The sequence below is a fragment of the Gadus macrocephalus genome, chromosome 16 (assembly GCF_031168955.1).
Source record: "Gadus macrocephalus chromosome 16, ASM3116895v1".
Classification (NCBI taxonomy): Eukaryota; Metazoa; Chordata; class Actinopteri; order Gadiformes; family Gadidae; genus Gadus; species Gadus macrocephalus.
The window spans coordinates 20,033,888-20,059,776 of NC_082397.1; the positions used below are offsets into that span (position 1 = coordinate 20,033,888).

Below are 25,889 nucleotides of genomic sequence, written 5' to 3' on the forward strand. Positions count from 1 at the left end.
AAGTCACGTTTCAGATTCCCTGCAGTTAAAACCAATAGATATAGACTCTCATTTGTTCCCAGTGCCATTACTCTACTGAACTCAGATTTTGGAGCTCTGGGCCGACATGGTGTTTTTGGTGCAGTGTGAGGTATGATTACCTGCTGTATGAAAGGTACTCCATGGAGAGCAGAAAGTGTTTCCTGTTTTTCATTTTTTATTTTATTTGACACATAGTAGTTATTATTATTATTCTGATTTACATGGGTATGTCATGCAGGGATGCCTATCAGCATGCCTGTATACACTCTGCACTATCTATACTATCTGCATGTATGTTTGGTCTGTCATGTTGTACTTTCTGTCCTATGTTGTCTATTGATGTCTTGCTGCAAACAAAATCGCCCTTAGGGGACAATAAAAAGCTTTAACTTAAGTGGAGTTTGCTGGGTTAACATTCACTTGCCTTAGCTCACCTTTACAGGAGCAAATGCTAACCAAGCAAACTCCCCCTCTGGATGCACAATGGCGTATTTAGAATGAAACACTTTGTCTGAATACGGATGGGAGAGGGCAAATGGCAATTTTACAGAAATCTCTGGGTATCCCTTTAACAAATAATGCTCACTATAAAAACAACTGCGAAAACACTGCAACACAAATGAATGCTGCAAACTTAATTCCCAGGCTACCAGATGCAATTTCCCCTCTGCTTGTTTTCCCCCACAGTGTTCTGGGAAGAGAGAGTGAGCATATTGACACTAATGGGTGCAGAGGTATCCATAAGCAGCAGAGGCCGGCCAACGTTAATTCACTCCACTGCCGTCATGTCCATTACGGAAGCTCTGGTCCGGCAACTCATTGTGGTCACTTAGGATGCATTTCCAACGTGGCAGGGTGGACAGATACTGTGTGAAGCCTTTATGTTTTGATTTGTTGTTCTCTCCCCCCCCCCCACCCAACCCAAACCCAGTTCTAACCTGGACTCCCATCAAGCAGCATCAAATGACCACCACCCTCAGCTTCTGATAGTTCCCGAGTTACATTACAGGAATTACCGTTTTTATTCATCAATATTTTATAGACAATCATCAATACAGAGTTAGGCATGAATGCAACTCCCAATATTGAAGGAAAAATGGCTGGCTATCGCATGCAGGCCTACATGATCACCATGCATTGAAGTGTGTTTAATACACCACTCTCTCTGCTCATCCCCCGGCCTTGATGGTGGAGTCATTTATTTTTCACCAGGTCATAGGAGTCAGATTAGGGGTCCAGATGTTAATCCCGCGATATGACAATAGCAGTATTATATGCCGCTTAGCCGGGGCCGCGGCGGTGGAGAGAAAGGGAGATCATTGGGATGTGGGAGAGGCAGGCCAGTCTTAACCCCATTGCTCGGCTGTCTGGTGTGGATTAAAGCGAGCAGCCTGTTTATTGGGAGTCGAGATTGGGGCCCGGGGGATTAACGTGAGCTGTCACCTCCACAACAACTGCCTCCGCGAGCGGGGAGGGGAGTGGATTTGTCCCTGCAGAGAGAGAGAGTGGTAGATTGAGAGTGAGAGAGAGAGGGACATTTTAATACATTCTACTTACCAAGTGGCTCACAGCAAGAACACAGAGCCCGAGATCGCACACCATAACAGCTTAATCATCCCTTTTAATTAGGATCTCAGAAAAGGCAGCAATTTAAGGGTTTTATGTACACACATACACACACACTCTTATGTTCATAAGTAGAGTGTGTGTGTGTGTGTGTGTGTGTGTGTGTGTGTGTGTGTGTGTGTGTGTGTGTGTGTGTGTGTGTGTGTGTGTGTGTGTGTGTGTGTGTGTGTGCGCACACATCTGGTCTAGTCAAATTTTCTTTAACTATCATCCCTCCAGAGCCTTGTCGTACATGCTGTACACACACACACACACACACACACACACACACACACACACACACACACACACACACACACACACACACACACACACACACACACACACACACACGTGAGAGTTGGACCCAGTGTTTTTCACACAGCGGGGCATGGGGTCGTTTGCCAGTTTTCAGAGTGCGATCCACCCACCACTCTCCCTATGTCCACAAACCTGCTGTTTGTTGGTGTGCACAGACACGCAAACATACGCGGCACGAACATGTGTAACCGTGTCTGTTTCAGGTTGTGTGCGTGCGTGTGTGTGTGTGCATATGCAATGGTGTGTTGGTGTGTGTTTGTTCATGTGCGCGCGCATGTGTGTGTGTGTGCGCGTGTGTGTGTGTGTGTGTGAGTGTGTCTGCAGACATGCTCTCAGCTGAGGAAGCTGGTTCACGGGTCGGTCAGAGCCTCCTTATTTCCTTTTAATTGATTTAAGATGGGCCAACAAGACCTCTGCAAGCACACGGCACTCATTACTTTTACTCGTGCATGCGAATGCACGTGCACACTCACACACGCCGCGTAGTTGAGGTGCTCGCTAATATCTAAAACACACACACACACATACGCACACACACGGACACCGTGCCTCAGCTTCTCTTGCACCCTTGCTACTTTGCATCTCCGTCATCTTCTATTCTCAGGCCACTTTCACACGGAAGGGTCTGCTTTAGTTGCTCTCTTTCGGATAAAGAACATAGATTACCCCCTTCTGTTCGTTTGATTGAATTCATAGTTCACATTTGATCAACTTACACATAGTTCCCACTTTATCAAAACTTTACGCTGGGGGGTAGCCTGACCATCCACAATAATTAGTTCTGAATGGTTTTACTAAATGTCTATCAAGAACAAACCTGGATACGCATGCTCAGTCAAAAATAGGAAATCCTGGAAGAGATTTTTCATTCAAAATATATAAGAGGATTAAAAACACGTTTTTTCTGTCTATCTCTTGCAGGTATATCCTAAATATGGAAAGTCTTCACTCATTTTAATTTATTCATTTGTTTATTTTTGCAAAGCATGCACCTTCCATCACCCAATTTGAATCTGGCCATTCGTCCAGTCAACCAGTCATTCATTCATCCAATCATCCATTTATCCTTTCTATCCCCCATTCCTCTCTCCCTCAATCTCTCACTACAAACTCATTGGTTTACCATGGTTGTGAGAGAGGACATGAGAGGAGGAGGAGGAGGAGATGGAGGAGGAGGAGGAGGAGCAGGAAAAGAGGAAGATTTCCAGCAGGGTGTGCACTGAGTTCAGGAAAGGAACGACAGGCCTGTTATGGCTCTTTACTATTGTTGTTAATGTTACTATATTATACATTATATTCAGAATTGTTAAGATCATAATTATTTGTTTTATATTATTGTTGACTTTGTATAGTTCATATCGTGTCTCATTGATTGTGTTCTGTTCGTCCCTCATTGTGTATTAAAAGGGTAAGTAAACAGTAAACTGTCTTGGCAGGAGAATTTTAAAACATGTGATGTAAGGGGGATCAAAGTGATAAAGGTTCAGACGGACACATTGGGTTCAAAAGGAGCAGGGGCAAGGGATGTGTCAAAACACACAGCAAGCAATGATGCAGTCAATAGTGGACTCCCACCCTCGAAAAGTGCTTTTTAACTGGAAGTAGCAAACCTCCATAGTGTTTTTACTAGGTTAAACTAGTAAAAAATAAAAATAAAAAGATTTCCCCGTTTTTATAACTTTCTACTTTATCTTTCAGGAATAACGGTAATGTTCACTCTGTTAGTCCCAATGTTATGTTTTTGTTGGGGGGTTCCTTTACCCTTAAAAATGTAACTGTCACACTCGGCTATTTGTGCAGTACTTATTGGGGTCCGCCTCATCAATTCGGTTTCCGCGAAAGATTCACTGAAAAGTTGATCAATGGGTGTAACGGAGATGCGGGTGGCCATTGTTCTCAGAAATAAAGTTGATGTTGCAGACTTGGATTTCTCACAACACACAATATTGAGCAGTACTCCTATTAGTACAAAATAGCCCAGCATGACAGTTCTCCCCTTCCTCTTCCCCGTCTAATAAAGGCCACAGCGCAGTTCATCTCCATTTGTGTATGTTAGCCCCTGAGCTTTTGGGCCAAAATGGCATCTCGTTTTTTTCATGGTCTTGTGGGCCTGCAGCTGGTTGGCAACTCCAGAAGGAAGGAGATGAGTGCATTGGCCCCAGCTGTATCTGGTATTATTGTGGTATTGTTCCATGCACCGAAGCATAGAACCACACTCTCTAGTCTCTGTGCCCTTTGGGTACATAGGATGATGGGAATATATGCATCTCAAGCAGAGATTATGTGAGACGGTTTCATGATTATCTAGGAAAGAGAGCTGTTGTAGATTTATTCCCGGAAAAGGAGTATCACCAGAAAGTGTCTGGGTTCTGAATCTATTTCTGTGTCTTGTTCTCTGACTTTCCTTGTTTTTTAAACAGCTCTTGAACAACTCCTCCTGACCTATGAGCTGTCTGTTGTTGCCCATGTCTTTCATAGGTTGATACTAACTATGTAGTCTGCCACTTAGAGGTTAACATATAATCTGACCTGTGAAATGTGCTACAGTTTTCAGTGATTGACAATTATGGCTCTACATTAAAATATTAAACATTCACTTCAGATGGGATCTTTCTTATCCATATATAACTTGCGTGTGTGTTCTTTATACACATGGTTCTATGAACTAACAGGTCCTCAACACACACATTTCCGGACAGACAGACAAACATGACATTGTGCTTTGGAAAACATGAATCCTGATGATATAATTTGTCTTCTCTCTCTCTCTCTCTCTCTCTCTCTCTCTCTCTCTCTCTCTCTCTCTCTCTCTCTCTCTCTCTCTCTCTCTCTCTCCATCATCTGATCTGGCTGTATGAACTCTATGTCAACCTCAGCAAGCTTGACTTGGCATTGAATCAGCAGCATGTGACCGTGTGCTCTTTATATCTCCTGGTGCACTCCCTGCACCACGCAGAAAGACAGTCACTATGTACTGTATGTGTCTCCGTCTGCGTGTTTCATGGCATGAAATGTCTTGGCAAGTAATTGGTTGTAAAATATACGTTGCCCATTGATTTACACAAAATCACCTTGAGGGAGTATAATGGCCTTCAACAGAGCGATGCAATTGTTTGAGATTCTTGCAGCCACCAGTGAAATACATATATATAACATATTGAGGGTGAGAATTGAATGGTTGCCTTGCATTAGTCAAAGACCTTAATAAAGGATTTATCAAAAAAACTAATATTGAGATGAGCGATGCGCTGAGATCTAGCCTTGGCACTCGACGAATCTGCGAACTCATGTCTTATTTGCTCTGACATAACGATCTGGGCCCACTCCAATTCAGACAATTCATTCACAATTCACAATTCATCCCAATTCATTCAATCCATTCATCTAATAAGGGGCAGGTTTTAGGCATTTTAATTAACGCTCTGATTGGTTTTAGGTCTATCCAATTGCATCCAGAGGCAAGGAGGTCTGATCTGGACTTGATAATGCGCCTTGGAAATCAGAAAACAAACTGAGAGGTTCATTTTCAGGCCAACTGAGATTTCAGGGTAACTGAGATCCTAACCGAAAGGGAACAAATAGGGTTTTTGTTACAATAATGAAATTACTTTTCTTCCCATTGACTCAGAATGCTGGCAGGTCACTCTGCATCCAACTACGCAAACCCCCTTAAAGGCCATAAACTGACTTGCGTGTTGGGCTCCCTTTCTGACCCGTTGGTTATGTTTAAAATGTGCAACGCCCATATTTCGTGTGAACTCCTGCTACAACGTGTTGTCCCACTCCACCAACACACAGCTTGAACCTTTGTGTGAGTCTGACACTCTGTTCAGCAGCAGCCGACCAACACCAGGCTCTGAGCGGTATATCTCGGGGGTGGGGGAACCCCCACTTTGAACCATTATCCAGCTCTTTATAATCAGCACCAACAATTAGAACCCCTCTGTACTTGTGTGATTGCTGTCCGTGTGTATTTTAGACCGCAATGGGTAAAGCAAAAAAAATGAAAAGGACATACTAGAGGCAGTACTGCCCTCTGTGTGTGTGTGTGTGTGTGTGTGTGTGTGTGTGTGTGTGTGTGTGTGTGTGTGTGTGTGTGTGTTTATCTCTATTACATGTGCAGATGATTATTATCATCTCTCTCATCAGCCCCCTTCTACTCACTAATTGAAATGTAACTCAGTTTCCTGTATTGTCTCTGCTTTTTTTGAAGTGCTCAGCCACCCCAGCCCCCTTCAAATGACTGTGCTGCCATAATAAAGTATTGCCATGCCATTCCAAAGGCTGTCCAGTAAAAATGACTGCAAGTGTGTTTGTTTGTGTCTGTATGTGGTCAAAGGCATGTGTTTTTGGTTGTGTGTGTGTGTGTGTGTGTTTGTGCGTGTACATGTGTATGTGTCTGTGTGTGTTTTTGCATACACTTGTGTGTGTTGGTGTGGTCGTGTTTGCACAAAAAGTATCCATGAAAGTGTGTATGGTGGTTTTTGTGATGGAAAACTTAAAATACAAAGTTTTTACTGGCTTTTTGTTTGTTTTTTAAACCTGTAGAAATGTAGAGACTGACTCTAAAGGTTTGTTTTGGCCATACATTTGTATCTAGTATTGTCCAGGGCCCCGTTTCCCGAAAGCATCTTTAGCCTAAGTGGATCGCAGAGTGGGTCGTACGAGCATCGTACAGTTTTCACACCGTTTCCCGAAAGCATCTTTGGTAACGAACGTCTTGAAAACGCTCGTAGCTAACGAGTGCTCCAGGGTACTCGTAGGACGCTAAGAGCCTCGTTAGCCTACTATAGCCTCAGTGGCGTAACCAGCGGACAATCCTAGTATTGGATGCGTTTTATTATAACACATTGGTAATGGTGTATCACGTGCGTCTGAGCCTAATGTGGGCCATTATGTTCTTAGTTTGAGAGAGACAGTCCAGGAAATGTTTGAGCAGGCAGGGCACTTAAAATGTGTGAGAGAAAGTGGGGGGGATTTGTGCAGACTGACAGGCTACTCATAAAACGTAGCCTAAAATAATGTAAAAAAAAAATATATATATATATTATTATACAAATATTTAAAAAATGCAAAGGAGCAGGCAAAAGGCTGGGATATGGTGGGGATTGGTCACGTTGACGGGAATGTTTAGTGACATGTGGGAGGGTGGAGGGGGTTAAAAAAAAGTCTCAATCACTCGACGTGCATGAAAACCAGCCGCGTAGTTATGAGGGAGGCCGTCCTCACACCGATCTTCCTCGTCGTCATCGTCCTCAATGTCCTCCGGTTCAACCAAAGCTACCCCAGCCTTAGCTGCAATGTTGTGCAACATAGCTGTCACACATATCACAGCGCATGACTTGGCCGGCGAAAACTGGAGCCCGCAACTTCCACCTCCCGATCGTGCGCTCAGGATTAGGACTGATATATATGTCGGCCTAGGCTTAATCAATTGTGTTTTAATATCTTTAGCATTCATATTATTGCAATCTATTCTTTTCGTAGGCTACTCTGTTGGCCTTGATGGGGAGATATTTTAACCCTTTTTAACCCCATTTTCCTCCGACATTCCTGCGTCTCCCCCTGCGTCATAGCCCGTTTCAGCACCATGTCAGTGGACAGGTACGATCGTCGTGAGTGCAGCGAATGCGCGTTCACGTTAAGAGGAGTTTCGGGAAACGCTCCAAAGAAATTATCGATGGTTCGAAAGATCCATCGAGAGAATGATCTTACGAGCGAAGATCCATCGATATCGGGAAACGGGGCCCAGGTAGCTTGGTCAAATTAGGGCCACCCACCTAACTACGCTATCTCACTCACTCACTCACACACTCACTCACTAACGTACTTAAAAACACACAAATATGTACACACTTAGAGTGCAGGACACTTAGTCTTCAAGCTGTGATGCCCTTACCTGGGGCTTCCCGGCCTGTTGAATTATCAATGGGTTCCATCCATGCTCATGCATAGTGCATCGGCGCAAACATGCCATCAGATGATATACATACTGCATTGGCACCTGCACCTGCCGCGACACTAACAAGCAACCAATCTATATTTCATCAACACATGCAGGGCGCCGGTGTTGGCTGAGGCCAGGTGCACTAGTGTGCGCGCGCATTTGCCAAGACAGTCTGAGGTGTGCAACCTTTTTTCTTCTTGGCTCGTAACCCATTTCCGTACCGCCTTGTTGACGTCATGTTTATAACCCCCCCCCCCCCCCCCCCCCCCCCCCCCACTCCTGTCTGCCCATGCTCCACCATGACGAGACGAAGCAAGGGACCAATAGTGGACTTTGTAGAAAGCGTCTGTCTGTTTGTCTATGCAAAGAGCCCTCCTCGTTCCAGTAAGGGGGCTAGCGTGCTAGTCGGCGGCGGGGGCCCCCGAGTGTCGTCTCGTCCACCCATCCCCCCCACCTCTCCAATGGCCCCCCAGACCCATGGCCTTCTAAATGAGAACCACTGGGCCCCGTCTTCAGGCCGTCTCCGGGGCCCGGCTCAGGGACAGGCGGGAGCCAAGGGGTCAACAGCTGGTGCGGGATATATAGCAATCGTTTATCGAAAAAAACAAAAAAGGACTGCGAGGAGAAGGGTGAGCAGAAAGAAAGAGAAAATGAGAAGAAGAAAAAAAAAAGGAAAAAAAAGACGCCCCTAAACCGCCAACAGCTGGGAAGGGTTGGGAGTAGCCTGGAGGCTGGCAACACAGCCCCCCCCCCCCCCCCAGCCCCAATCCTACACACACACACACACACACGCACACGCACACGCACACACACACACCCCCTCTCTTCGCCCTGCTCCAGATGGGGGAGGTTACGCCGAGGGTAGCCCCACCCCACTCCACCCAGCCACCCTCCCCACTTCCCAAACTTCCCATTCCCATTAAGCCCAGGCCTGAAAATTGCGGAGGAAGGGAGCAAGAGGAAGAAAAGTAAAAGAGCATGACTGCTCTATCCCCCCCCCCCCCCCCCCTGTCCCTCCCCCGCTGCCCTCCTCGCTCCTAATCAAATAAAGCAGGAAGCTTCCGAGACGGAAGAGGAGTGTTTATTGATATTTGCTAGAGCACCCTTCCTCCACACGCACACCCACGCATGCACACGGACATGCGCACACACACATAGGCACGCATGTAAGAAAACACACTCCCTGTGCCTCCTGTCCCGTCTCCTCCCTTGGTTTATTTTGAATGTGTTTTTTTCTCCCCCCCCCCCCCTCCTTCCTTCCTCCCTCCCCCTGTCTTTTGATATTGTAGATGACCCATATATCGTGTCTGAACTAAGTGTTTTGAATATAATGGGTAGATAGAGAGGAGGGGTTGGTCCTAAAACAAAAAATATTCCTTAAATGGGCCAGTGGATGAAGAGGTAGAGCACTCCCAATGGGTTGTGCACGCTGGGCAAATGGCTTCCCCAGAGAATGGATTGAATGAAGAGGGTGTTCCGTGGAATGAAAAGCCTTCACAGCAGCACAGGTCTTGGAATAAGGATGGATGACCGTGTAACAATGAATCGTGCGTGGAACACATGGCGTACTACAGACCCTGGCTCCTATTTGAGCCGAGGGAAGCCTGTCGAGGGGATTGTGTTACGTCTCCCTCACCCCCTGTTTTTTGGCCCTTAAAATGTTGAAATGGCATCATGGAGTATCTGCTGATTCAGCTCAGTAAGTGGCCCTTTTAAAGTTGGGAAAGTGGAGCCCAGAATTGCAACGGTAACCTTACAATTCTGTAACTATAATGCAGATCTCATGTGAAACGGTGCCAGGAACGGCGGAGAAATTCTATCAGTCACTATTCTGTGTGTGTGTGTGTGTGTGTGTGTGTGTGTGTGTGTGTGTGTGTGTGTGTGTGTGTGTGTGTGTGTGTGTGTGTGTGTGTGTGTGTGTGTGTGTGTGTGTGTGTGTGTGTGTGTGGAAACTGTTTTTCTGTATATGACAGCCCACTGGTCATTCAGCATCCAATCAGGAGGACTCTTTCATCTTTTTATACTGTCAGTGTGCCCCTGCACTTGGTCACCACTACTTGGTTGTGCTCTGCTCCATAATTGTTATATATTGAGACAGGACTTGCACTAATATCCCATGTCTTGATTCAAAAGGAAACAGTGCTGGAAAGGTATGTAGTGCGCTGAGGCCAGCCAAGCTCCCCACCTCCTGTAACAGAGTAGGGTTCTACAGCCATTTTCAATTTTTTATGAGGCTACGTAAAACACTAGAATAATACCCCGGCAGTGTTCTAAATGCAAAAACCCTGGATGCTATTCCCCTGAAGGGGAAAAGAGCAGAAACCATATTGAATTTCAAGGAAAATAGTACAGCTCTTATTTTATTGTCAAGACAAGCAGTGGCGACATTGATTATAGCTTTCAGCATCCAAACTGGATGTCAGTTTTCACATATTGAGGTAAAAATTGCCCTTCAAAGCACATGAAATCCCAGCAGAACTGGTTTTGTTCTGCTAAAGGAATCTGGACTTCTGAATAGTGCAGTACTTGAGACATCTCCTTGATTAATAAAAAGAGGAAAATATTGCATGAACTGTTTTCTACTGTAGCTTAGCCTTCTTATTTTCAATGCTCCTTTTGTTTTAGGTCATTCAGAAGTGACAGGATTCCATTCCCCCTTGGGCTGTGTGTGTGTGTGTGTGTGTGTGTGTGTGTGTGTGTGTGTGTGTGTGTGTGTGTGTGTGTGTGTGTGTGTGTGTGTGTGTGTGTGTTGGGGGGTTGTGTGTTTGTCTGTGAGTGTGTGGGGGTGTGTGTTTGTGGGTGCGTGTGTGGAGATGTGTGTGTGGGTGCGTGTCAGATCGGAGTGCCATTGAAACTAAACTCGATGCAGCTCTCCCGCAAAAGTGAGCCTGCATTTGAATTCTGACTGGGCGAAAATAAAGTGAAATTGTAGTTAGGAAAATATGTGCCTTACTGATATGCACACACACAATGAAACTACTAATCCACAATAATAACTTTTTTTATTTGTGTATGATTTCACCTTTGTATATAAACAGTATTGACCTTTAATAATTATTTAAAGCAAGCTATATATTATATTCATATAAATATTTTACAATTATTTATATAAATATATATATATTTATATATTGGTTCCCCCTGTCAACCTCACAAGCAGGTTCCCAACTGGGGCGATCGATAGTGTGTGAGTTTGTGTGTGTGTGTGTGTGTGTGTGTGTGTGTGTGTGTGTGTGTGTGTGTGTGTGTGTGTGTGTGTGTGTGTGTGTGTGTGTGTGTGTGTGTGTGTGTGTGTGTGTGTGTGTGTGTGTGTGCGTGTGTTATTTACAGCACGGTATTTTGCAACTTTCATGTAAGTGTCTGTCAAGAAGAGACTTCCATGGTGTGTTTGTCTGATTAACAGTTGCCCCAGTTGAGCAATGTCCACACGATGTTGGCTAAATGTAAAAACACTTTTTCTCTCTTTGTTTAAGCCTTCTGTCCACACTAAGCTGGCCTCTTCCAACAATTGTAAACTGTACTTTAGAAAAATGCTCTCCAAAGTAAATACATGTGAAAACAACTGCCTCACATTGCGGACGTGCAATGCCTATATTTGTGACGCATAATTTGTGCTTGATGCAGACAAGACGACTAAAGTGGCGCATGTAAGGCACTACAAAGGCCGAAGTGTCACTCCAATGTGGACGGTCAGGGTTGCATATGATGCAAAAAAATAAATTGAATGTAGCCAGAAAAGGTTCACAGAAACAGTAACTTTAGTATTCATGGTGAGCAGAGTGAAGATGATGGTCTAAACTCTACCTGCGAGCCCGGCCCTCCTCCCCTGCTCAGCCCTTTGGGCACGCAGCAGTCTTCCTCCCTAAGGTCAACACCCACATCCTCTGGGGTCACAGGCGGTTTAGTGTTCCAGTGTCTGTCTCCCTGACCAGCAGCACACCTCCGCCGCCACCGCCAAACACCCCTCCCACCAGCCAGGCCACGGCTATTACCCCAGGAAATTGAAAACATGTACCCCCTGCCCTGTTGCGCATGAGAAAATAAGTGATGCAAACGTGGACCATCAGGTGTGCATGGATGTCCTTAACATTTACCACACACTCCACCCCAACCATGTAAACACACAAACATTCTTCCGCAAAAGCACACACAGAGACGGGAGGGGGGCGAACCATGATTTGTAGGATGTAATTGTGAAATAATGAATGGGGTTAGAGTGCATGGGTCAGACTCTGCTGGGACCAACCATGTCTGCTACCAATGAGGCTTTAAATAGAGGGGTCAGCTAGTGCTATGGCACATGTGCATATATGTATTTTAAAAACGTTTAAAAACACCATACCAAAAATACAATACAGACGCAAATCCTGCCATCCCATAATGAAAAAAGGCATTTAAGCGAGCAATTTGGACTTCACTTCATATTATTTTCGGGCAGCGAATCCTAAAGTCCAGATGTGTCCCCCCGTCTCCAATTATAGATGCACACACATTCTCAAATGGAGGACGGACAGACAGACAGACAGACAGACAGACAGACAGACAGAGTTGAACGTAATTATTATTATTATTATTATACTTTGTAAATAATGTAATCCGATTTCTTTCGTTTTGAATTAACCTTTTTGAAATTAAAATATTGCATTTCAAGTTTTACACCTTCAAAAACACGTAATGTTTTTATTTTCAGTGTTCAACAATTCAGATTACATGATACTGTGCTCCTATGCCAGCATTTGTACGCTGCATTCAGTCTTGATTGCGTCGGCCTGTCCTTTGAATACCCTGCTACTTACCCTGCTAATTGTTATTGCTTGAATATTCTGATTTGTATTCAACCACTTCAATGAGCATTGAATATTGTATTTTGAATATCTGCCATTTAAATTTCTTCCAATCAAAATTAACCGCTGCCCAAAGGGCAGTATGCAGTTTGGTTGTCTCATATACTATTGAATGTTATTGGAAGGTGTTGATATTAAAGTATTAGTCTTGGTTTGTGTGCATATGAGACAAGAGACTAGAATGTCCAGAACTTTACAATGCTTATAACTAAGTTTTTTCTAAGAATAAAATAATTGATATAATGAAGGTTTACAGCCACAACCTTCCTCGTCTCAAACTAAATAGTGAATTGTATTGAAAATGATATTAGAATAATGGTATTAGAACATATTGTTCATCATAGTGATATCGCAAACTTCCAATGATCTTCATATGTAACTAACTAGTAGTCTGCCGAAGATCCAACCTATTGAAGATGATGACATGTTGTCACTGGTTATGTTTGACCTGAAATGATTTGATTGTATATTCATGAGATAATTGTTGAGATCCTTTGCTCTGTTAGCCAGCTTCCGTCCTATTTCTCTCAATGGACAAGGCTGGGAATCTGAAAGATTAATGGAGTTTAGAGCAGTGATTGTTTAAAGTGATGTCATTATGAAGTAATGCCATTAGTCACATCATGTACCAAGTTGTACTAACTGACTAAGAAAATGACATTACTTAGCCATCCGCAATGCAATTTGAATGTGTCTTGTGTTTGTGTTTGTGTGTATGTGTGTGTGTGTGTGTGTGTATGTGTGTGTGAAATGATATAAACTGGACCTCAATATCTATAAACACATAGATCCACAAGATCCTTCCCCTTTGCACTCAGAGGAGACACATTGCTGTGTTTACCCCCTATCTGGCGACAATCACAGGAAGGAGCTAGAGATACATGTCTCTCTCTCGCTCTCCCTCTCGCTCTCTCTCTTGCTCTCTCTCTATCAACACTTTAGTCTGTTTATTTGTCCAAGGCAACAACATTGCAGGATTTAGAGCCCCCCCCCCACCAGCAACATCTTGTGTATCTGTGTGCACATGTGTTTGGAGTGGGAGAGGTGGGAGACACATTTCCGGACAGAAAGCTCCAAGTCCAATACTCAGGAGAATGTAAACTGGAAATAGTGCATGAAGGATAATAAATAAAGATGCGCTAGCTGTGAGCCGACGCTCACAACGCTTTGAATGTTTTCATCCCAAAGGACACAAAGGAGTCTGACCGGAATCTCCAGCCGGCAAAACACTCCAACTTGTCTCGAGGACGGTTGTTTCTGTACCATCTCTTTTAGTCTCTCTCTCTCTCTCTCTCTCTCTCTCTCTCTCTCTCTCGGCCAACACTCATATATAATCCTGTGGCTCATGCCTGGTTCACTTGTTGTAATGCATTGGACTTAGCGCGCACACTAATCACTCAGAGTCTGTCAGTCACTTTAACCATGACACACAGGGAGATCCAAGCCTTTGTAAGCCCTTTTTATTATCGCTGTCTTTTGGGGTTTGGTTTTTGTTCTGTGACTGTGTTGTAAGTGTGTGTGTGTGTTGGGTGGGGGTTGGATTAATCTCTGCAACATTGCATGCAGGTGGAGGAGAAGTGGTTAAGCTCTTGTCGTTGCACCGACATGTCAATTCGAAGTGTAAGCCTGAAATAAGTGATTGTGTTTTTTATGTACCGTGCACAGGTATTAACACATGCACATATACGGACACACACACACAACACACACACACACCAGTTCATGCTGTCCCCCCCTCACCATAGAGCAGCTGGATATATGGTTCTATACGGCTGTCCGTCTTTCATTATTGATGTTCAGGAACTGTTAATACCTTTCATGTGGTTCCTAATGCTCTATCTCTCTCTCTCACTTCTACACTCTCACCTCAGTATCCAAACATGTTCACTTTCCCCTAACAACAAAGTCCCGACATGCTCTGGGCCATTCACACTCCGCCTGCACATTAGAAGATGTGGTTGTCTCATATTTGCTGAAATTGTTGTAAATCACAGAACAAATGCCCAACACTTGACCAGAACATCAGATATAAGGAACTGGAGCCCAACATGGTAGCTTCAAAACGAGTGCTTCCCATCGCTGCGCGGGGAGACCAGGGTCTGATTGTGCTGATTCATCCTGACATGTTCAGGCGGTGTATTGTCACTTAGACCATCTGTGGCAAACTCCCCAAGAGCGCATTGTTAGCAGATACACACCAAACACAGCCTCTTCCCGGCACTCGGCCCAGGGACTGCAGCAGAGTAAATATTTAGTGCACGGGGGGGGGGGGGGGGGGGGGGTTGTGGGGGGCTACGCTGGCGTCTTCCGACGAAAGAGGACCCTTGAACTTCTGGCTCCCCTCATCGACAGGGAGGGAGACAGAGTGAGACAGACCCAGGGAGACAGACAGACAGACAGACAGATAGAGGGACACAGGGAGACAGATAGAGGGAGACAGAATGAGCGAGGGCGAGAAAAAAAAAAAGCAACAAAAAAAAAAAGAGGCATCGTGAGTGAAGACAAAGAGAAGAGCAATCTCACACACATGCATACCCCCACACGCAGACACACACAATACACATACACACAGGCTTAACACTTGCACATAAATACGGAATCCCTCAAACACAGACAGCGGCTGAGTCGCACTCTAACCCTGCTTGACACATAATGTATGCTTTGTTAAACGCCGACGTTTATGGCAGAGCTTGTTTAACAACAACAGAACACTTGACAGGGCGGCACGTTTAAAGCAAATACATTGTCAGTGAGAGGGACAAGAATGAACTCATTTCACATTTGGCACATGCGAGGCTTCGTCTTCCAAACCGAGCGAGCAGGGACTGCAACTTAACTTTCAAATCCAACTTTCTCACGGCCTAGGCTGTACAAATACAGGTGCCTTACTTTGCGACTGTTATCGTCAGTTATTTACAGGACATCCCTTACTTCCCCCTTCTATATGATGTAGTGTATATTTTGAACGAGAAAATATTTGTGTATAGCACACTTATTTTCTCCCCTTCCTTTCTTTTGATCATTCTGTTTTTCCTTGAGCGGCCTAAACCCTTTTCTTCTACAGAATAGTGAGCATCATTTGATGCTGTTAACGCAATGGGAGTGGGACACTCCCTCGGTCTACCTTGTCTGTGTTTGCACACGTTTGTGTGTGCTTCTTGTGGTTCAGATTCAGAGAACTCATTCAGATACAAAACGTAGCACATCTTCAACAAGCCTGCAATGAGTTCATTCGATTCCATTCCAACCTCTCCCGCATTATTATTTTAATCAATGCAATTACTGCCAATATTTGGTATAACTTTTTTTGTTGATTGGCAATTCTCTTCTAAACTCTAGTGCCTAGTCCTGGATCCGTTGCCTCTTATTCATCACTTAGTAGTTCCCTGATTGACACACACACATGCTGATTGAATCATGTGACTTAATTATTGGTATTCTGGTTGCTATGTAGCAATATAGCACAGACACTGTTTAAATGTCCCCTCATTGGCAAAAATATTGTGATTGGCCTGGTCTGATGGTAATCTTGGAAAAACATATATTTTACATCCGTTTGAAGCGTGGCAGCCAATATATATATTTTTTGATGCACAGAAAAAACTTAAATGTAGGTACAACTACAACATTTCTTACAACACATTCCTCACAGTCGCAGTATGCAGAAATGTTTGCCACACCTCAACACACTGTGGAAGTTCACTCGTGTTCAAATATTTGAATGTTGCGCTTGGATAGCATAATTAAAAAGGGTGTTTCTTGTTATCGCTTGTTATGGAGACCTTGAGAACACGCTGGTGCCAACCCGCCAACCCGCTGTAGCTCGTCGTTTGTTTGTGGTGGACTTGAGGTCCAATGCTGACGGATTGTAACAGCTACGCGCCAGCCGTCAACCCTTTATAAACATGATTTGTGCCAATGAAGCTCTCGTTTGATTATATTTTCCTGTCGGCCATGTCAAACACACACAACAAGACCCAAACAAGCTGGATGATTTCCTTCATCCACTGCTCTCCAAGTGATATCGGGAGGCGGGCAGGGGGGGGGTGGGTGGACTCAAGGGTTAACAGGAAGCTGTGTGTGTGGCTGGGATGCGAAGGTATCTTTAGAGTGAGTCTCCATGCAGTTAGGGCTCTATTTATAACAATGGCATTTTAAGCGGAAGGCGGGGAAGACCAATAGACAAGAGTGACACCGCTGTGGAACGGACAGCCCTGTTGTACAGGAACCCCTCCGTGTCCCCTTCCCCTGTCTCAAAGCCTCGGCGGCACCACGTGTCTCCACGGCGCTGGAGAATATCATATCCCCTCATGGTGGGGGGCTAGAGGGGCTCCGCTGCTCTTTGAGTCTGCGGCAGTAATCAGCAGTCATAATCCCCAGCCTCCACAACAAGACGGGGATGAAGAGTGGAAGTGTTCAGAAGACGGGGCCGTCTCATCATCACTGGGCCTTAGTTGTGCCTTGTGGGCACAAGGAAGGAATCCAGAAGATCTGTCATCTGCCAGACATTAACCCCTCCGCATCTCACTCACATCGCGCACACACATGCACACACACACACACACTCACACACACACACACGCACGCACACACTCACACACACACACACACACACACACACACACACACACACACACACACACACACACACACACACGCACACACACATGCTGCTCTGCTCTGTTGCTCCTGGCCATTCTTCCAGGATTCCTTCCTGTTACTTTGGGGGAACTCCTCTGGAGCCTAGACATATAATAAACCAGCACAGACCCCCATCCCAGCCTGACGCGAGACGACTGAGCCAGCGTCTCGGGACCTTATGAGTAGCCTGCAGGTTCCAGCCAGGGAGGGAGTGTCAGAATAGAGAGTCGATGGGAGAGGGTTCAGTATCAGGAAGGATGGTATAAACACGACAGACAGACTAACTGGCAACGGGAATTCTGCATGTATGTTTACTACATGAAGTGTGTGTGTGTGTGTGTGTGTGTGTGTGTGTGTGTGTGTGTGTGTGTGTGTGTGTGTGTGTGTGTGTGTGTGTGTGTGTGTGTGTTCATGTCCATAAGATGAGTGTGTGGGCAACCTCCTCCCCTGAACATAGACACAATATTCAATTTTACAGCAATTTCTTAAACAAATAACAACAATAATCCAACATTGGGAAAATAATATAACCTGAATTTAACAGTGAAAACCATACATTGGAAGATACATAAAAGTTCCAATGAGGTATGCACATGCATCACAGTCAGATATGTACAGAAGGGGGGCAGATATGAACGATGCATCACTAGGGAACTGACCTCCCTCGAACCATTCTGCCATCTCCTTCCCTCATTTCCTTCCCTGAATCCTTCCTCCCTTGGCCTCTTGTGATGAGGCAGCGGTGGCGGCGGCGGTCCCAGGAGGGGGTAGCAGGCTCTGGATGTTCTCAGGGAAAGTGCCATGAGCCCGAGGCACATCCACAGAGAGAAAGCGAGAGAGAGAGAGGTGAACAAACACGCAGGAAATGGTGGCAGAAGGGGGGGGGGGGAGTGCAGCCATCCCAGCGTAGAAGAGCCGCGGGCTACCTGCTCATCCCCAGGCCCTGGCATCGTTCCCGACAGCTTTTAACACATTTTATTTCACTCCTGCTCCCATCTACCTTGCTCCCATGCCGGACGCTTGATTGAGAAAGATAGATCAGAAAAAAATGAAAAGGTAGGCATATTCAGGTTAAAATGTAGGAAGGATGGAGGATATCTTCCGTTTTCTGTGACTGTAATATTTATAGTTTCATAATAAGATGGCGAGTCAGGCTAGTCATCTCTCTCGCAAAGGAGTCGGACCGGAATCTCCAGCCGGCAAAACACTCCAACTTGTCTCGAGGACGGTTGTTTCTGTACCATCTCTTTTAGTCTCTCTCTCTCTCTCTCTCTCTCTCTCTCTCTCTCTCTCTCTCTCTCTCTCAGAGCACTACATTAGCACCCAGGCACACATATGCTAGGAGTGCTGTTGGATAAGTACAGTGTGTGGTCTGGGTGGGGGATTTTGTTCAAATTAGACCTCTTAAAGATCATGTAACATAAGTGAAAGCAAATGTGGACGCCTTTGCTCTGCCGCTCCTCCCGATGCTCCAGCAGAGCCCCTTCGCCCTCTGGACGGCAACCCTTCACTACCGAGAACACAAGTAAACCAACACAGGGAGACAGAATCCCGACCGACCCCCTTGTGAGTGTGCTGCCGGTCCCACGGGTTCGCTTGAACCTCATACCCCTTGTGATTCGAGGCCGGTTGGAGAGTTGATTAAAAGAACATGCCCCTACCAGAGACGCTCCTACGCCCGTGATCCCATGGGGGCACAAGCAAAAAAGGATGTAGGAGGTGCCTGGCTATGCCGAACGTCAAGCAACATTCATTAAGTCGTCTTTTTCTGTATGGTAATGAACGGGCTGGGGGGGGGGGGTGTCTTGTATCAAAGCGCTCCGCTGACATGCCTTTCTCATGGAGCCGGAGAAGTGGCCCTTTGTGACCGCGGACAGGCCCTGTGCCTACTAACTCCTGGCAAGACCAAAAAGGAAAATACCGCCCATTGTTTTAGGAAGAAGGGCCAACTCTGTTTAACTGGCTTCCCCCCACCCCCCAAAACCCCAACAGTCACAAGTTCCTTCAATGCCAAAGTCTTGATCTCTCACTCACTATTTATGTTTATATCAAACTCTTTATCATTCATGGACAACCCACAGAGGACCGTGAATGGATTCCAATGATCTTAATAATTAATTTCTATTATCAATTAATCCGCTCTTTTCGTTCTGACTTTACTGTCCATGGGGGAAAACACCCCCAAATCTATTATTCTGATCTGTGTCATCCAGACGAAAGATGTAAGCTAATGCCAACTCATTCTTGAACATTTCTAAACCCTAAATGCTCATGCATTTATTTATTTATTTTCATCATATTAGCTTCACTCAATATGCAACCGTACATGATAGTGCAGGATGAAGTGAGAAAGAAAGGCTATTATTAAAAGGAACCTGAAATACACACACACACACACACGCATGCTAAAAGCCATTGCAGCCAGAGACAGCTATTTTTATCACTTAGGTTAGCTCTCAATTGTCCTCTATAAAAGGACTGTTGCATCTTGTCTTTTGTGCTCCAAGAACAAGACTTTTTTTTAAGCACAAAAAGCAACCCTGCAAAATGCAATTCCTGTACTACACAAACCGAACATGTCAGCTGTCAGACAATACTAGGGCATGAAGGTTTGCAGCAGAAAAATGCGGCGTCAGATATTTCCCCCCTATCTGGAATTTTAGGAATTTCCCCCACACCTGTGGGTTGTCACAGGGCCAACCGCTACAAGGTGGCTCTTCTGTCTCGGAGCCCCGCATCGGGCCGCAACACCCAGGCGCTAAAAGACCTCAAATGATGAAGTCAGCGCCTCTCAACATCATGCTCCTTAATGGAGTCTTCACTCCCTTTGTCCTTAACCATCCATTCCCATTAATTATTCAGCACGGAGAAAGGAAGAGCGAGTGGGTAACACTGATCCAGTGTACTCAACCAATCTATGCAGTGTAAGTAATAAAATACGACGCTCTCAGACGACACAATAAAAGAGATGGAGACAGAGGAGACGCTTGTTAAAAATGTAAGTAGATGGAAGCGGGGCCGGCGTGCAAAGGAGAAGCAGGGGAACGAGTGGTGGTAGTAGGAGGAGGAGGAGGAGGAGGAGAAGAAGGAAGGAACAGTGGCGACATCTTTGTGTCCGGGTTAATCAGCGAAGCAGGCCAATAGCAGCTGCTGTGTCTGCTGCGTGAGTGTAAGTGTCTGTGTGTGTGTGTGTGTGTGTGTGTGTGTGTGTGTGTGTGTGTGTGTGTGTGTGTGTGTGTGTGTGTGTGTGTGTGTGTGTGAGCCTGTGTTTGTGTGCGTGTCTGCAAGTGTGTGCACGTGCATGTGTCTCCAACCCAGTCCATAGAGGGCATCTGTCGTGAGCAAAGAGGCTAGGAGTCGACGTGACGCTCCAAGAGACATGCCCGAGTGATGCTAATTGAGATTAGCGCCCTGTCGCGCCACAGCGATACCAGCCCAGCCTCCTCGTCAGGCGAGACCTCCCTGTGCTGTCAAACTTCGCCTTGTGCTTTTCTTCCCTCATCGCACCACAGCCCACGCCTCCCGCCAGGGGATACTGAGGGTATCGGAGCACAGGGAAATAACGTGAAGAGGAAGGAGAAAATAATATTAAGGATCACTCAGCATGGGAATTCTGCCGTCGGTGTTTCGAGTTTGGCCAAAGGACTAGGACGTGAGAAGAGGGAAAAGGCGTGCCATTGTCCAGTTGTCGTAGCGCTGGAAAAGGTCACTGTGCACTTTTGAACTCCCACTCCAAGACACGGCCGGCCCCTTCCATGGTATGTGGGCGGGGAGTGGAGGTAGTGGGGGCAGGGGGGGGCCTGGAAATCCATAAAAAAAAAAAAACACCAAGAAGACACCTCTGCTCCCACTCTGCCATGAGCGCCAATGAGGTCTTCACTGACCGGAGGTGATCACACTCCACCCTGTCCGCCGTTTTGTGGCTGTGCGTTGGCTGTGCGTGTGAAAGTGTACGTAGGAAGGTGTGTGAATTGTTTTTTTTTATTTTATTTGAACCTCAAACGTAATTTTGGGGGGAATTATTTTTTTGGAGGGTGGTCTTTCTGTCCTGAGGATTAGATCTATGAACTGGGAGTGCTGTATTGAATATTTTATCGACTGTCTGCTTGCCCTGTGCTGACCCTTCCTGACATGCTAAGTTCGCTGGAGACGCCACGTCGCTTTGCATCAGCCCAGCCGCCCGTGAGGCTCCCCTTGCACTTCCTGTGAATATAAACCCCAGCACAGCGGGACGGGGAGGGGTGAGGTGGTGGCTGTGGAGGGGGGCCGGGGGGACGGCGTGGGGGGGGGGGGGGGGGGGGATACATGTAAAAAAATAATAAAAATGAATGGGTACTACTCCCTGCATGAGCTAACGCACACACACATAGGCATTCCTTCTCTGAAGTGCACTTCGTTTGAGAAGCAAAACACACACGCACACACACAAACAGACATGACCTTGGCGACGGAGCAGCCTCATTGGGTCCAGGGGAGGCAGGAGGGGTCTTCTGAGTGTAGCCGGCCAATCGCAACAGCGCTCCAAACCCTGGGTTTTAATTAAAGGCTCGACGCTCCGTGTAGCATGGCAATCTGTGTGGATGCAGTCCGAGGGACGTACAGCATACTGCGGTTTCGCTCACTAAAATAAAACAGAAAGGGTCTTTGTTGCTGAATCGACAACACTTTTTTTTTTGTTAATATCAAGTTGGTGAGTTTCATTTATAATTAAGTGCTGTCTCTCTTCAGCGCAACAGCCCTGGAAAAAACATGGACAGGTCGAAGTGAATGACACGGCTGGATTGGCTGTGGTGGTCTACGCTCCACCACCACCACCTCCCTGTCCCTCTGTTTGGCCCTCATTACTGGTGGTCGGGGGCTCCTCTTAATGTGTTGAAACCCAGTGGTGTGGAAACGTCAGCCAACGGACTCTGCTCCCTTAACGGTCTTTACTTATTCATGCAAGCGCCTGCCTCGTCCCAGGACAGCAGCCCTGAGTGACCCACAAGGACAGCGCCAGAGCCCCCACCACAGTGATCCTACAGATTGGGGTCGCTCCGTGGCGCCTCGTTTGTTTGCGTTACACTCGCTCCAACAGTGAGCGAGGCTACACCCATTCCCATACCCGGTTCAAATTTGGCAACACTAATGACGTAACGTTGTTGGGCTCGATTTTTGGGAAGGAAGAGGTGAAATCCAATTAATCCTAGACGTTGTAATTGTTTTTCTTAATTTCGCCCACAAACTGTCCAATGGAATTGAGGGGTATTATTTGGTCGATAGAAACTTTGATGATAGAAAAAAAAGTTGATTTTTGAGTTTTGCTCCAAGCCTCGGTCTTGGTATTTGGATCTCTCTATGGGAGTTAGATATTTTCACAATCACAAGCACATAATTAGGATAAATAAGATGAAGCACCGTGACGTATAAGCGTAGCACAAAAGCCTCCTAATCATTTCATCAAAATATTAGCCCGTCACTGACAAGATTGCCGCCCACATTGATCACCCTTTTGTCTGTCCCTCACTGTGTACACAGTTCTCCTGTGAGGGCATTTCCTGCCATCTTGGTCCATCTCACTCCAAAGTACTCAAGACGTCACGACACCCACCGCCAGAGCACTGCCAGTTTGCCCAGTCAGACTCCCACCACACACATCTAACAGCCCCCTACTGTAATGCCAACGCCTACACCTCACAGGTTCTTCTGTGTCCAATCCCCCATTGTTAGCCTTGCACCAATATGCATGCCACCATGGACTGCTGCAAGCAATGACAAGGAAATGCTCCATCATATTTCTGAGTGACACATCATAGTCTTCGTGACTTTCTCTGGGCCTGCCTTTACATACTATGACCATTCAGGACAAATAATTTCATTACGGCAATTTATTTTAGTCGAGTTATACATTTTCTGTGTCATTTTATTCAACGTCCATATGTGCCACTCTGTAGTGACAAGGATTCTGTATATTTTAACACAGACACACCACTATCACCACCCCTCCTACTCTCCGACGACTATATCATTAATTTTACATACACTGACACATGCCTGGACTGTACAAACACCATTCCCCACTCAAAAGGTGCCCTCAACCAATAACCCCAGTCCCCATCACACACACACACACACACACACACACACACACACACACACACACACACACACACACACACACACACACACACACACACACACACACACACCACTTCTGAAATCAAGCAATCCCCGATCTGTCCGATAGCCATTATAAAGCAGTACCTTAAGAAGCCTGTGTTGCTCCGAGGCCATTTTAAATAAATAAAACCCTTCGGCCACTCTTGCGCTCTCGCACTCTCTCTATCTGGAGGAGAGAGCTTGTGTGTGTGTGTGTGTGTGTGTGTGTGTGTGTGTGTGTGTGTGTGTGTGTGTGTGTGTGTGTGTGTGTGTGTGTGTTGGTGTGAGAGAGAGGGAGAGAGAGAGAGAGAGAGAGAGCGCGAGAGTGAGAGAGATGCATTCTGAAAGGGTCAGTATTACACCATGCTAAAATGCTCCAAATGTAATTCAGCCCAGGTCAGGACTTTAAAAGTGTGATTGTGGGTGTTGTGTGTGAGAGAGGGATAGAGAGAGAGAGAGAGAGATAGTGATTGTGTGTGTGTGCGTGTGCGTGCGTGTGTGTGTGTGTGTGTGTTTGTGTGTGTACAGCATGTGAAAGCATGTTCATAAAAGGGGTTTGTCTTTGAAAGCTTCATTTTATTTTTAAAGGCAGGCAGCAGGAGAAAAAGCATGAACGGCAAGCTGCTACACTCACTCTCTCGGACTCCTCTGCCGAGCTATAAAAGTTTGATGTTGGAATTAGGTTGTTGACTTGTCTCACACCTCTATGCTCATAGTATTGACAGGCGCCAGCTAGCTGCTGGGAGCACAGATAACATCTTAGCAGACATGCAGACTATCTCTCTTGCTCACTCACTCACTCACTCACTCAGTCACACTCTCTCTCTCGCTCTCTCTTCTTTCTCATATCTCCATCTTTCTCTCCCCCCTCTGTCTCCTCTTTGTGTTTTCGCTCTCTTCTATTGCTGTCCTCTCTTGCTCTCCTCTCTCTCGACATTTCTCTGTCCTGCGTCTTTAACTCTCTTTCTATCTCTCTCTCTCTCTCCCTCTCTCCCTCTCACTCTCTCTCTCCCTCTCACTCACTCTCGCCCTCTCTTTCTCTCTCTCTCTCTCTCTCTCTCTCTCTCTCTCTCTCTCTCTCGTTACTTTGCCAGCTGACAGCGTCAGAAGTGTATTAACAAAGCTTAAATGGCCTTAGTCAACTCAACCCAACCACTCACTGTCAGACATACAGACACAAACGCACACACTGCCGAACACAAATAGACACACGAACACGCGTTCAAGCTAGGCAAGAACACAAATGTGCACACACACACACAGACACTTGCACATAATATAGGACAATTAAACATATGCATATACGTATATAATGGACGTTCATGTACGTGTGTTTGTGTATGATATAGCACACACATACACACTGCAAGCTGGGGGGGGGGGGGGGAGGCAGTGAGCTGGTTGTGCTGATAGAAGGTGACATGCCCTCGGTTCCTTGTTTTGACTTCCCTCTCTCCTCTACTCGCCCGCGCACACACACACACACACACACACACACACACACACACACACACACACACACACACACACACACACACACACACACACACACACACACACACACACACACACACACACACACACACACACACAAACAGACACACCTTTCCATTCATTTCCTTCTCTTTTCCGCTCTCCTTCTCAACATCTGTTCCACTCCGTGGTGTAGTCCTTCTCCTTTCACCACGGAGGACCCCTGGAACGAGAGGCTCTGAATGTGCAGATATTGACGAGGGAGAGAGAGGCGGGGGGGCAGGGAGAGAGAGAGAGAGAGAGAGAGAGAGAGAGATAGGGACTTCCGATTGAGTGGAAGAAGGGTGTGTATAACGTGTGTGGCAGCGTGTTGAGCAGCTGATTCTCTCACTCACCGTCCTCCCATCTCTTCCTGTGTCCTGTCGCCTCCCCCCCTGTCTGACCCCCGAGGAGGAAACGGTCGCTTCTTGTTCCTGAACCCCCACACCCCCACCAATGATAGTAGGCAATGGGAAACTTGCTCCCCCTCATCCCACTCCACTCAGACACACACACACACACACACACACACACACACACACACACACACACACACACACACACACATACACACACACACACACACACACACTGCCTGCAACCGCTTAACATGTGTTTTCTTAGCTTTTTCTTCTTGTCCCGGGGTGAACTGGAAATATTTAACAGAGGATAAAGAGACGTCTGCTGTCACAGAGGACAGCCGAGTGGAAGGCTAATACGACAGCCATGATGAGGTCCCACAACCCCGTCGTTGTTGTTGTTCTTTTACAGTTCAAGTTCCTTCCTTCCTGTCTGTGTCCTTTACCCCTACGCTATGCCCTCCACCCCACCCCCCACCCACCCACACACAAACACACACC

General features: G+C 46.1%; 1 protein-coding gene across 6 annotated transcripts in view; it reads left to right on the top strand.

Annotated features, from left to right (window-relative positions):
* The window catches only part of bcas3 (BCAS3 microtubule associated cell migration factor), a 210,352-nt gene that overhangs the window by 124,377 nt on the left and 60,086 nt on the right, over nucleotides 1-25,889 (top strand). Inside the window, exon 24 of one of the 6 annotated variants that reach the window (XM_060074795.1) lies at nucleotides 5,384-5,469. The exons of 4 other annotated variants lie outside the window; for them this stretch is intronic. In XM_060074795.1, coding sequence (XP_059930778.1) covers nucleotides 5,384-5,430 — 47 coding nt within the window. In that variant the 3' untranslated portion in view covers nucleotides 5,431-5,469. Of the gene's footprint in view, nucleotides 1-2,868; nucleotides 4,544-5,383; nucleotides 5,470-25,889 lie in introns of those variants that run through there. One more of the 6 variants, XM_060074796.1, reaches the window with a different exon arrangement.